Here is a 13,040-nt window from a genome sequence, read left to right as displayed (position 1 = left end):
TCAGATTTTACTGTCTCTACTCCATAGGAGTAGACCTTGCACTCCTGCAGAGCCCTCATGATTTTAGTGATACTCTGCTTGTATTTTAGAAGTCCAGGCACATGGATCAAATGGCCAGAGTGGAGCCTCATTCCCCCTAAACAGACCCAGGTATTGCAGTGTGCAGCTACTCTTGCAAAGAATGAGAGGATTTGCCTGTACAAGAGGCAGTAGATGGTAATCTTGACTGAGTTTCTGCTTAGAGAGAATGTGGACAATTCTTGCCTTTCTCCTACTGTGCACTCTTTGATTTATTAATTTGAAAAGTTCTGGAGTAAAATCGTGGCTTTAGTGGGAATTACGCAGGTCAGCTATCCTGCTGGTATTGGCCATAGGAGCTGCATCCCTTAAATAGTATAACTGACTGTTAGCTGATATTGCTTAGATATTGTAACTATTAGGCCTGATCCAGGAAACCACTTAAATGTCTGTGTAACTTTATGCGTGTGAATAGTTTTGCTAGTTCCGGTGGGAATACCGACATGCATCTGTGCTGAAGTGCTTTGCTGGATCCGGTCCTACGCCTCCATTGGAAGCCTCCTAGGGATATGACAGCATTGTCAACCAAGCTATTATGACAAAAAGAGTCTAAATTTTATTTTTTAATTGAAGGTTCCCAAGAGAAGTTTATGCTTGAAAAATTCCTTTATCAACCTATCCATGTAGTCGTCTATTTTTAAAAGATATAATGAAAGGAGATATGGACAGTGAGAGGTATTTGCTCTCAGCTTATCTGAAATGTAACTTTGAAATGTGTTTTGCAATTAGGTAGAACTAAAAGAAAATTCTTTAAAACATCATATAGCTATCAAGCAAGCTAAGTTTAAGGAGGGTTGCTGAAGGACAAGTATAGTACCTATACATAGGCATCGATGCATTCAGAAGAAATATATAGTTGTGTTTCCTTCTTTGGAAGGAAACAATCAACACTGCTTTAATCGGTGCTTTGTTTCGCTTTTGTTTGTTAGGTGGTGGGTGATAGGTACCACTAGTATTTCAAAGTAATTAATATGAATTATTGTTATAGAGAAGCGTTTATGCACTAAGCTATACTTGCGTAAGTGATAACTGCTGTACTTACACTGGTTAATCTTTCGTGGTTGTTTTTTTTTCTCCTTACAAGAAGGCATATATGGTTGTCTTTGAATGTAGAACTTCTCAATCAGAGAAGCAGGCATATCAGATGTCACCAGCACAGTGCTTTCTGACCCTAGCTAGCAAACTGCCTTTGTCAGCATGTTAAAATGGATAATAAAGGATATGAAAAGTCTTGCATGACCGAGCAGTGAACTTCATGATAACTGTGCATTTAGCAGTGCAGTTCTTTAAAAATGAGATCTCTAGTGCAGCATTTAATTGCTAAACTTTGCAATTGTGGTTTGAGGAGCCTGCATAGCCAATAAATGTTAGCTCTGGCTACTATTTTGGCTTTAAGTGTCAATGTTTAGTCAAGTTCTTTTCTGAAATGCTGTGAAATCTAACACCCTGCAGTAGTGATGGTCGCAAGCTAAATTAGGGCTGCAAAGATGGTTAAGGGTCTGGAGCACCTTTTATACAAGGAGAAACCAAGGGAACTGGGACTGCACAGCCTGGAGAACAGGAGGCTCAGGGCAATCTTACAAATAGCTATAAACACCTGATGGGAGGGAATGAAGAAGACCAGCTGTTAGGACAAAAGGTAGTGGGCACAGATTGGAACACAGCAAATTCAATCTGAACATGAGAAAACACCTACTGTCAGGGTGGCCAAACACTGGAATGGATTGACCAGACAGGTTGTGGATTCTACACCCAACTGGATGTGATCTGGAACAACCTGCTGTAGCTGACTAGACAGCATGTGTTCTCTAGAGATGTCCAACTTAAACACTTCTGTGATTCAGTAAAGTGCCTTATAGATGTATTTATAAACACATACATATATATATATATTATTTTACCTATATATAATATAGAATATATAATATCCTATAATTATATGCATGTCCATGTTTTTATATATGTGTAAAATCAGCTATTGACCCCTGGAGATACTTGCAGTTTTCTTATTTAAACAATGTGCGTTTGACCAAACTACTTTTTACTTCTAACTCCTGTTCTTCCTCTAACTCTTTCTTGATTTGCTTAACAATGTATTTAAATGTAAAATAAATTTTAGGAAGTGTGTCTTGAAGTTACTAATACCCTATGGAGTTGATTGTGGGCATAGCTTTTAAAGGATCACAGCTTTCTTGTGTCCCAACACACTTCTCTTATTCTTGAACAAGTGCATGTGGTAGGAAAAGCAGCCTTGTCAATGAGATTTGGCATTGGTATGGGAGTTCTTGTTTAATTTTTTTTTTAAGGTTTTGTTTGTTTCATTTTTAATTTTTATTGTTTTGGAGGTCTAGGGGTGGGATTTGTACTGAATACAACACAGTATCTGTGGAATCTGACCGTAGTTGAGAATTTACATTTGCAAATAGAGCTTTTTTTTTTTCTGAGATTTCGGTAAGCAAAGGATTTATTAATAAATGTAGGTTTGCTTCAGCATTTCGATTTAGAAGACCGTGTGCTCCTAAAGGCATCAGAAATGTTGGAAATTGCTTTTGTTTTTCTAAACATGGTTATAGCAATGACAGGTTGCAGTTTTGCAATTGGTGTGTTTTGTTATGCAGTTTAGATTAGTCAAGTCAAAGAACCATTTTCAAAATTAACACTGAATTTTATGGTTGAATTAGATAAATATATAATATATAAGGATAAAATATATACCTTAGTGAATACTATATTAGATGAACAAGTCTGTGAAGTTACTCCATTATTTTTTTAAATGTTTATTTGTTTCTACATATCTGCGAGTTAAGGTAAAGGCTTCTTACATAGTTTAAATGTTACATATGCATTTATTGTGGATACATGGGAAAAAGTATAATGTACAGTTTTATTTACTAACTCTGTGACTCAAAAACTTAAATGTCACAATTACAGTTTGAAATCTCCTTAGGTCTTTGCTTGAATTACTCAAGTAACGAATTTGGTTAATATATATTTGATATCCTGTGTATAACAGCAAAAAATGTATTATTGATTATTTCCAGGTTTAAAATAAATTAAATATGTAGAAGATGTAAAAAGAAAAATTAGCAAAAGCAATTATATGATTTTGGTTTCTCAGACAAAATCATCACTGTTTTCTAATTCTCTTTTTCAGTTTCTATTGCTAGACGCGTTCAAGACCCATTAGCTGAACTAGTGAAAATTGAGCCCAAACACATAGGAGTTGGAATGTATCAGGTAAGATAATACATATCATTTAATCTAAGTAATCTGTCATGATACAGAGCAACACCAAGATGCTGCTTTATAATTGTCAGCTAGCTACGTCTCCATTAAAAGGCATTTGTAGTGTTGATAGAATGGTAGAAAATACTTAGAAGTCATAAACTACCTCTTTTTTTAATCTCTGCTTTTAACAATTGTGATTGAGACTCTGAAATGGCTGTAGCCAGATGTATAGTCTATTAAAAACGTCAAATCAGACAAGTAACCTGATCTGTAAAGCTTTCTCTTTTTTGTATTGTTACAGCATGGGGTTTTAGCTCTTTGTGTAAAATGCAATGAGATATTGATCCTCCATTTAGAAACCACTAATTTGTACTGTTAGGTGCATTCCTTCTTAGAAGTTTGTAATAAAAGCACTTGTTTTGAAGTTTTTCATTTACTAAAGCTGAATTGGAAAATGTTTGACAATTCTGATTTTTCTACATTTTTGTAGATTATTTCTGAGAAGTAACTTTTGTCTTCAAACTCTCTTTACAAAGAACATTGTATTGAGAAGTGGTACATAAGTTATTGTCATTTTATAACGTGCTGGCATTGATTCAGGAAAGCATTTATGCACATGCTTAAGTCCCACCAAATAGAGAAGCAAAAAAAAAAGAAAAAGAAAACTTGACATGTGCTTTTCTCTATATTTTTGAAACTATAGAATGTGAGTAAAAATAGAACTGTCTGGGTCTGTTCTTTCAGATAAGTTCATGAGAGTTAATGGAATAGAATGCAATTAGAAGCATAGAATCCTTTACTGCCACTGCTAAAGGTAGTGTGACAAAGAAAAGGTGCTAGGAAAAATTTCCAAGAAATGTATGTCCTGTTTGATTTTTAAGGAACCGAGGTCAACATTTTAGTTGGTTAAGGAATGACTCATACCTGCTTTTGTAAGCCCTACTTGTATTGCCACAGACGATAAAACATACATTGCTTGCGAACAGCAAACATATCGGTAAACCTAACTTTAATACCTTGGTATGAACTATATTGTAGTTGGGGGTTTTTTTTGAAAATTAGATTGAAGGGCTGAAATACTGTAGATTTCTTTAACATATGTATCCAGATTTCAGTGAAAATGTGCTTTAATGGTGGCAGCTATAAATCAAGGGGTGTCAAAAAGAGGAGATTCAATCTGAAGCATAGTTGGTTTCCTTACTTACTGCTTTTATTTATAACAATAGCAGCAATATGTCAAAACAAAATTAATGAACAGTGATACAGATTTTTTGTTCGTCCTTGCTTTAAAGAAAAAGTATTTACCAAAAATACCCCTTGAAATGCTATGTCAGTACGTAGAGAAGTTGGTTGATGTTCTTTTTAAACAAAATTTTTTAAAAATCAATTCCAAGATGAAATATTTTACTCTCTTGAAGTATATAGTGAATTCTTGAGTACTAGGAACTTGCATTGCTGTGTTTATAAGGTATTGATTTAGATGCACACCATTTCCTGTGGTTCACATGGACATTGTACAAGCATACATCTAAAGCAAAAAGACATGGAATTGTTGATGCTTATGTGGGTTTGGGAGCATTGTACTATGAGATGAATGTTGCATTGAATGTATTGCAACAGTTCCCTATGGTCTCAGAGGCTGAAACTGGCATGATTTGCTTTGCAGTGATAGAGAACAGGGTAAGTACCATGTTACTGACCATTTCAGAGAAGCTTCTTGGTCCACTACTGGTGTGTTGGAAGTAAATCCCCAACTGCGTTATTTGTTACTGTCCAAATTGGTTATATGAAAAGTTTCAGAGAAATAATTCCTCGCAGTCTGATGGAGGTAGACCTCAAATATTGTTCATTGCCAGCTATCTGCATTTTTAAGTCTTGTCATGGTTTGAATAAATCCTCTGAGGTAGATAAACGTCCTGTCAGAATTCTGAAGAATCACCACCAAAGCTATAATGTGCTCATTCAGTGATACAGAAATTTCTGAATTACTAGATCTTTATGTGACACAACTGAAAGCAAATTTACACTCTTGAAAGTGAAGTCAGGTGGTCTGCTGCCCTTTGGGGATGACAGCTCTCTTAAGGCAGGGGAGGGGAAGGGAGGAGAAGAGGAATTAAGCTTTATGATTTGTCTTCCTTCAGAGGGAACGGTCACTTGCTGGTGTCTCAGAGGACGGGCATGGAAAAAGCTGTTGTGTTGTACAGGGAGTCTCAGAGCAACAGCTGATATAATCCCTCAGATAAAGAGTATTTCAGGCACAGAATTTTATGATATCCAAGGCAATTTGGAATGTTTTATTGCATTTTAATTTATAATATAATTGCTGGCTGTAGCTTTTTATTAATTCCTGGGTTGAAGTATGCAATGTGCAGTCTAAATCAGAAATATAACAGGCTTTTCACAGAGGTGGTTGGTTGTTTTCTTAGCCTGTTGTAACTCTAAACCTAGCATTTAAATATGACCTTTTCTTTCTTCAACACCCTGAAATTGATATTTAAGAATCTGACAAATCCAGGTTTTGTCATTCTTGTCCTGAAGGAGAGACAGCGACTCGTCTTTAGGCAGAGACAGGCTGAGACTGCGTGCTGCTGCCGGCGACTGTGGAAACTGTGTAGCACGAGCAGGGTGGTGGTTTCTTGAGGGCTGGTTGCACACTCACTGTGTGTTGATCAATGTGTGAACTCCCTGAGGAAGTGATCCTGCCTTTTCTGCTACTTCTACCCAAGTGCCCCAATAATTTTGTGGTGCTAGCAATGGCTATGTGGTGTCCTGAACTGGCATAAGGGAGGAGCAGGAATGCGTGGCTTGTAGAGCTGCGGCTGCTGCCTTCACAACAGCCTGATTGACTCGGGACATGGCCTCCCTGTCAGTTCATGATAGCCAGAGGTCCCAAACTGTTCTGCTGTAAAGGCAGTGGTAGATACAGTGATATCAGTCTTTTCTTGGAGGTTGAGGTGAGAGACTGGTGAAGTAGAATCTACCTGATGAAGGCTGTAGCTTTTGTCATGGGACTGTGGTACAGGAACGTTTGTGTGTTCAGCGGAGTGACCAACTGGTGCAGGAGCTGCTGCTGCTGCTGTCAGCAGTGATAGTAGTGCTACAGGAAAGTGTGCATGTGTTAAATCTGCTGCTCACAATATGAGCTTGCTCGAAGTCTGTGGAGTGTGTGGCCCACCAAGAGTACTGTGTGAAGGGGCTGCATCTTCTGTATTTGCTATTTCCGTGGGATTTTCAATCCCTCCCATCTAACCTCTTGGTACTTCATATGCATGTCTGTGAGAATATTGATATTCCCTAGTTTTTCTAGTGCAAGTTTTCCAAGCAAATCTGCTCATTTGGCTGTGGATACTTTGCATATGGAAATACAAGTTTCGAGGTAGCAGGAGATCTGTGCAGATTGAATTCCATCAGCCAGGATTTGTGTTTACTTATTTTAGATGAAAAAAAAATTGCAACTTTTATTTGACCACCTGCTTTTATTCTTATTTCAATGTATGATTCTGAGTTTGTGCACTGCCAAGAAAATCAGGTTTGTCAGAGAAAAATAAACAGGCCCCGGATATCCTAACAGGTATTTCCTTAAACAAAGAGAAGCACAACCTGATTTATTAGGGCCTCTCTCAGACTAAATTCCAATTGCCTAAAGGTCCTTGTCTTCCTTCATCTTTATCTCATTAGGAAAATTGTTCTTTCCTCCCAGACAGGAACCTAGCCAAAATTAATTTATCACCTTCAGGCCATATTACTATGATTTCTTCTGTAGTTGAACATGAAGATGATGCCCAGACTCTGCCTGATACTGAATATGTTTGCCTTGTCACCTCCCCATGCCAGTTCAAAGCTAAATTCCTATCTGGGAAGAAACAGTTAGTGGCTCAAGACTTTATTATGCTGTAAACGGAATTTTGGTAGTGAATTACCATTGCAGTTGTAATGATCTTGGAAGATGTAGATAAGAGCTGAGAACAAAGCTTCTTCACAAAGATTGTGGTTAGGGAATTGAATTTCAGAGCAAAAAAAAATGAGTAAGACAACAAAAAAAATCCTTCCTCTCAAATAGAGACCCAACTTTTCATGGGTGAGTAAAACAGCACTAGCATAAACTTTCTGTCCATGAGTTCATCACATTAAATGTTGGAATTAAATTAATATACTGTTAAAAAGTCAAAGCCTGAATCTGTATTGTAAAGCAGAGAAAGGAGAAGTAGAGCTAAGGAAGTATGTTAAGTTTGTTGGTCTTTTGATGTTCAGTTGATGTACAAAATCCCTGGATGCTAACAAAACCAGTAAGCAGTAACCTCTAGAGAAAGAGCTAGATGGAGCTCAAACTCATCTGTAACCTAAGAACAAGATATGTGCTCTGTGTTGAAGGATTAGAATTTTTCACAAACTGTGTATAATATTTAAAAATGCACCGTGTCTGATCTCAGCATCCTATTTGGTCTTTATAATTTCTGGAGTGCAAAAATCTGTTCATAATGCATTTTTGTGCATGGTAACATCTTCACTGTTGGAGAAATTTGGAAAATTAACATCCCAAAAGGATCGAAGAGATAATATATGTAGCTCTGTAACCTCTGAAGTCGGAGGATATTTGATTTCAGATCAAGTATCTGGAACATTTTGTGTCAAATAAATAAAATCTGTACACAATACTCTTAAGTAGCCATTCTTTCAGGAAAAAAAAACCGTTGCACTAATTCTTGGTTTGTTTTCTATCTAATGCTGAAAGGTCCTGGTCAAAGAGAGTTTCATAAAGCCTATTCAGAATGTCTAATAATAACTGAATCTGGAAATGCCTTTGTCCTTCTTGTCCATTTTCCTTCCCGTGTTCCTCTAGTTATTGAAGTGCATTGGTTTTGCATTTGATTATTACCTGCAGGATGTTTTATTATTTCTGTTGCAATTTGATATGCCTTTTAGGCTTGAGCTTTTTCCCCAAAGAAGATGGGTACGTTTTGTTAAATGACAGTGCAACTGTAGGGAATGCTTTTAATCAGATATACTTCCTCCTTAATTGGATCAGTTGTCTTAATTATGGCATTGCAGGTATAAACCACTTCAAAATCTACAGCCAGCTAGTTAATAGTGAGGCATCTCACTGAAGGTAGTATCTCAGTTCCTGTTGGAAAGGAAGGAGTTTTTTTCTTTCTCCTAGAAGTCTGTATAGAGTGCTGTCTGCTGTCTCAGGCTGTCCCTGCATGGGTCCTTCCTTCCCTGCCTCAGGGCAATGAGGGCAAACTGGTAGACAGTGGTGGAAGGATGTTATGGGCCTCTCCTACACATGGCTGAAACTGCGTGTAGCCCTTTGAGGTTTTTTGCATTTTTTTTAATCATCTTCCTCCCTCAAAAGATGTATGTGGCATCATCACTGCTAAGTTTTTCTAAACCTCTAGTGGGTGCCTGTGCAACAGGATGGCTGTTAGAAAGCTGTAGCATTAACCTCATTTTTGACAGTAGTACTACTTACAATTTTACTACTTTTCCGAATGCCCTCGTGCAAATTATTTACTTGAGACAATCTGACTGTATATTTAATGCTGAATAGCTACTAGTTTTGGAGATATCTGAGAGCTGAACTATAAGAACATTTTAGAAATACAGGGATCAAAGAGGAGGGGGGGCACCTAAAGGATATCTCTGTGTATAACCAGATACAGGTGTGTTGGCCTGGTACTCCTGTGGGCTGAAAATGGCCCATGTTGTCTTTCATGCAAGAGAAGCTGGCTCGTCTCTTGTGCTGAAGGTGTTTGTCATCCTGTTTTTACAAAACCCCAGCAAACAGGACTTGTTAGTGTCATCTGTGTAAACCAAATGTTGTATTGTTCCTCTAATAATAAAAACTTGAAAAATTATGTTTAAATAGGAAGCTGCTAACAGAAAGCTGTGAAGTAGTTAGTGATTGCAAACAGGAGTTGTCAGAGTCCTGACATTGCTTATTGCAAAGAATCAATGTGTGGTTTAAAAAAATCTTTGTCTTCTTTTTTCCTTAGAATAGATACATAGTTTTTAATGGTGAAATATAAGAGACTTTGTATCCTTCTTGGTATCTGATTTTCATTACATCTCCTTTGTGTAGTATGCTTTTATTTAATTACATGGAGCTGACTGATTTTTCAGACAAAAGTGTACATTTTTCACTGGGTATTTAAGAAGTTTATTTTACTTTACCCTATACCATAGGGTATATGAATAGTTAGGTGTGTTACCTGGATAACATAGGAGAATCACTCATGGATGATGTGAGAGTATGATGACAGCTGATATGCAAGAGTGTCTCTTTTTTACATCTCTGAGGTATGTTTGTCAAAACAGCCTCAAACTTGAGCTTGCTTTATTAAGCTCATTAAAACAAATTGATGTGGGTTTGCAACTTACATTTTTTGATTAAGAAAATGGGATGTCTTAGTAGGTGAGCAGTGCTTTATTTTGCATGATTCACATAGCTCCTGTGGAAACTCAGTTCATCAGGAACGTTGTTTCCTCGTCAGAATTGTAGGTTGCAGGTTTCAACATCCAGTTGAACAACCTGTCTACAAAAGGCTTCAGCATTCCTTCTGTTTTACTATACTGAATATACGCACACAGTTAGGCAAAGAACTGAACCTCCTAGGATAAAATTGCAGTTTTATGAGTTTGTTTGTGGGTTTTCTGTACTTTAATTGAAATGACTGGCTAAAGAGAACCTTCGCTTAAACAAAACAAAGTCTAAGGATGAGGATACCAATGCTCACTTCTGTATATCTTCCTGTAATCAGACCACTTACTATTGCATGTAAATCACTCCTTTTTGGCAGTATGTGGCAGCTGGTTGATTTTGGGTATATCTTAAGTTGAAAAAACTAATAATAGGAAATATACTGGTAGACTAGAATCTGGCTGAAATGAAAGAAACTGGCTATGCTTATATTAAATTTTAAAAAGACTAAAGGATATGTTACCATTATTGTAAAAAAAAATTTGTATAGATACTGGACAAATTCTGGGCTGCTTATGTATTGAATCTTGTCTCTGAATAAACTCCCTGGGACTTTTAAGACACGGACATGCAGGATAGTATTTCACTCTGCTCTTAGCTTTGCTCCTCAATAAAGGAAACTTAAACCTCTCCTGTGAACCCATAGTCTCCTGCAAGGCGATTATTGTCACTGAGTGTTTTTGCTGCATACTGCAAGGGATTGCCTGCCTTGAAAATTGTGAAAAAATGAGAGAAGTTTTAAGATTTACAAAAACTATTTGAGGACAGGGTGTGGTGGCTTTATACCTATAAAGTATTCTTTAGGGCAATCCAAAAACCTAGTGTCTTGTCAGTAGGGAAAAAGGTTTATTTGTTTGTTTATTTAAATGTATATGTAGCTGATGAATATGTTTGTGCTTAATACAGGATTTTTAACACTGAGCAACTTATGGAATCCTTACTTGTCCTTTAGTAGTGATGAAACGTTAGCTCTGGGAGGAAAGCGAGCAACAGTCATGTGGGTTTTGCCCAACATAATTTTTAGGGTAAATTATGTGCTTTTCATTTTGAAAAGTGAAGCCCTGTGAATCAGCCATCTGACATCCAACGGGAGCAAAATCTTCACAGACAAGCTTTGTCAGGGAGAGGTAATAACCTCAGAATGTTTTTGAATGCTTCCCCACCCCACTGAAGTAGGTGAGCAAAACTTAAGAATCCTTTCCAAGTAAGTTACACCTCTGGCAAGTTTGTGTAATTTAATCTTCAGCAGCAGTTTTGCTGACTGCCAGGGATGGTTTATATATTCTGTAATTCGGCAGTCTCTCTGGTTGGGTCTACCTATTCTCTGGCTGGCAAAGAGAAATCAAATGTTCTGCCAGCAGAGCACAATAAACTTTTGCTAGTCTATTACAGCTGGTTATAACAAAGCAAAGAGATATAGAAAGAAATAACAGTTGTGTTATTAATTATTTTAGCTACTACACTGTATATATTTACTGACATCTCCAAGGAAATGTGCCAGCCTCAGTGAGGTGAGATGCTGCCCCTTTAAGGAAATGAAGGAAAATGTGTGCGTGTGTATTTACAAAGAGTGCAGGAGCACGGAGGTATGACCCCATCTGCACATGTCACTCATGAAGCTGCCCATGGACTGCATCTCTTTTCACTGCTGTCACCAAAAATGCACTGTAGACAGCATTTGAAAACTTGTCAGAGATGTGCTTTTGTAAGCAACTTGAACTGCAGGTAAATTTTAGACATTACTGCTAATAATCTCCCTCTCGCAGTGTTGCTATTTAATGTTAGAGACTTTGTGTCTGCATATGTAGAGCTGCTGAGGTTGTAGCAAAAGTAGGGAAGCTCCAGAAGTGTTGGTATACTGAGGTGGGATGATCTAAGAATGTTGATAGGAAACAGCTGCTGGACAGATTTGCCCTCCCTGTCAGTTTGTTTCTGATTGCTTAATTACCAGTTCTCATGGCAGAAGTTTGTTAGGAAGTTTTTTGTCACCATATGACAACAGACTTGCAATTTGTGTTGTAATTGGGTTAAAGTGATATGTGTTATTGTTCACGAAAAATAGGTGTAAAGGTTGTTTACTCCCAGACCACTATAAAAGTGGCAGATACAAAATCGTGAGCAGGATTGCCCAGGTATCGGGTACCCTCTCTGCAAGCCTGTTTAATAACCCTATTTCAAACACAGGCAACCTGAGTGATGGTCCATCCAGGCAGATTTAAACTTTTTGAAAGACTGTTCTGACATGGGAGCCAAGTGTCAAAAGAAGCAAAATGGGAGTTCTAAGGCTGGGATTCTGCAAGTCGGCCTGATATGGCTTCTTTGTGCATTGGATTGGAAACACTTGGTTGACTAAAAGCTGAAACAGAAAAGAGGATGATAATCTGCCTTTCTAAAAGAATTTTGATTGAACAGTTTCTAAAATGTGTGAGATGTTGGGTTTCCTGTTTGCATTTTAGGTGTTCAATAACTTTAAGTGAAAATACACAATTTTAGCATTGAAGACTTGTTCACTCCTTTCACATAGTGTCAGTTAAATTTTCATAACTCAAGTTCTTTGCATTTTTGAAACAGTCTGAAACAGTCTTAAAAATACTATAGTAAAAAACAACCGGAGAGCTGCAGATTACTCATGGTATTACCTGTATCCATGATGTGCTATTTGTGTTCATGAAATTGTGTTTCAGGCTCAAACATTCGTCTTTTATGTAAAGTAAGTTAATCTTTAAGATGCTGTGTTATGAATTCTAGTCAGATTTTAATGTAAATATTAAAACGATAAAATTTCTTAAACTATTAGCCTAGCAAAAGCATCTCTTTCGTGTCTAAAGTCAGGTAAGAGTGGCAGTAAGGATGTGAATCACTTGCTTTGAATGTGTGTGGGGCCAGTTTAAACACTGTGAATGTAAATATTATTTGTTGGTGGAATTCCATAGTCGCTGCTTGCTGTGCAGTGGTCATCTGTTGCATCTGTTGTTTTGGTTTCATGAATTAACAGTATATTCATTTGACTCATGAGTAAAAATACTAATAGTATCATACTTTTGAGTGGATTCCGTGTGATTTCGTAGTATAGCAGCCGTTGACTTGATATGCAAAAATCCGAAATCAGCAATAAATTTGTGCTCTCCTTCAGTTGGAGAAATGGCAATTAAAATTCTAATTTTAATATTTTAAACCTATAAATGGTTCTAGTGGTTGATATTAGGGCAAGTAAGAACTTGATACGTTTTGCAAGGAAATACATAAATTAATTTTT

The 13,040-nt window shown here is 37.1% G+C and overlaps 1 protein-coding gene across 4 annotated transcripts in view; it reads left to right on the top strand.

The window, feature by feature from the left end:
* The window catches only part of SRBD1 (S1 RNA binding domain 1), a 123,728-nt gene that overhangs the window by 69,842 nt on the left and 40,846 nt on the right, over positions 1-13,040 (top strand). For all 4 annotated transcript variants that reach the window (XM_018085353.2, XM_018085355.2, XM_018085352.2 and 1 more), the window contains one exon: positions 3,233-3,315. In XM_018085353.2, coding sequence (XP_017940842.1) covers positions 3,233-3,315 — 83 coding nt within the window. The remainder of the gene's footprint in view (positions 1-3,232; positions 3,316-13,040) is intronic.

Source organism: Manacus vitellinus, unplaced genomic scaffold, assembly GCF_001715985.3.
Source record: "Manacus vitellinus isolate BGI_N305 unplaced genomic scaffold, ASM171598v3 scaffold_8_pilon, whole genome shotgun sequence".
Lineage (NCBI taxonomy): Eukaryota > Metazoa > Chordata > Aves > Passeriformes > Pipridae > Manacus > Manacus vitellinus.
Note: the sequence above shows the minus strand (reverse complement) of the source record. Positions and strands in the feature narration are given on the sequence as shown.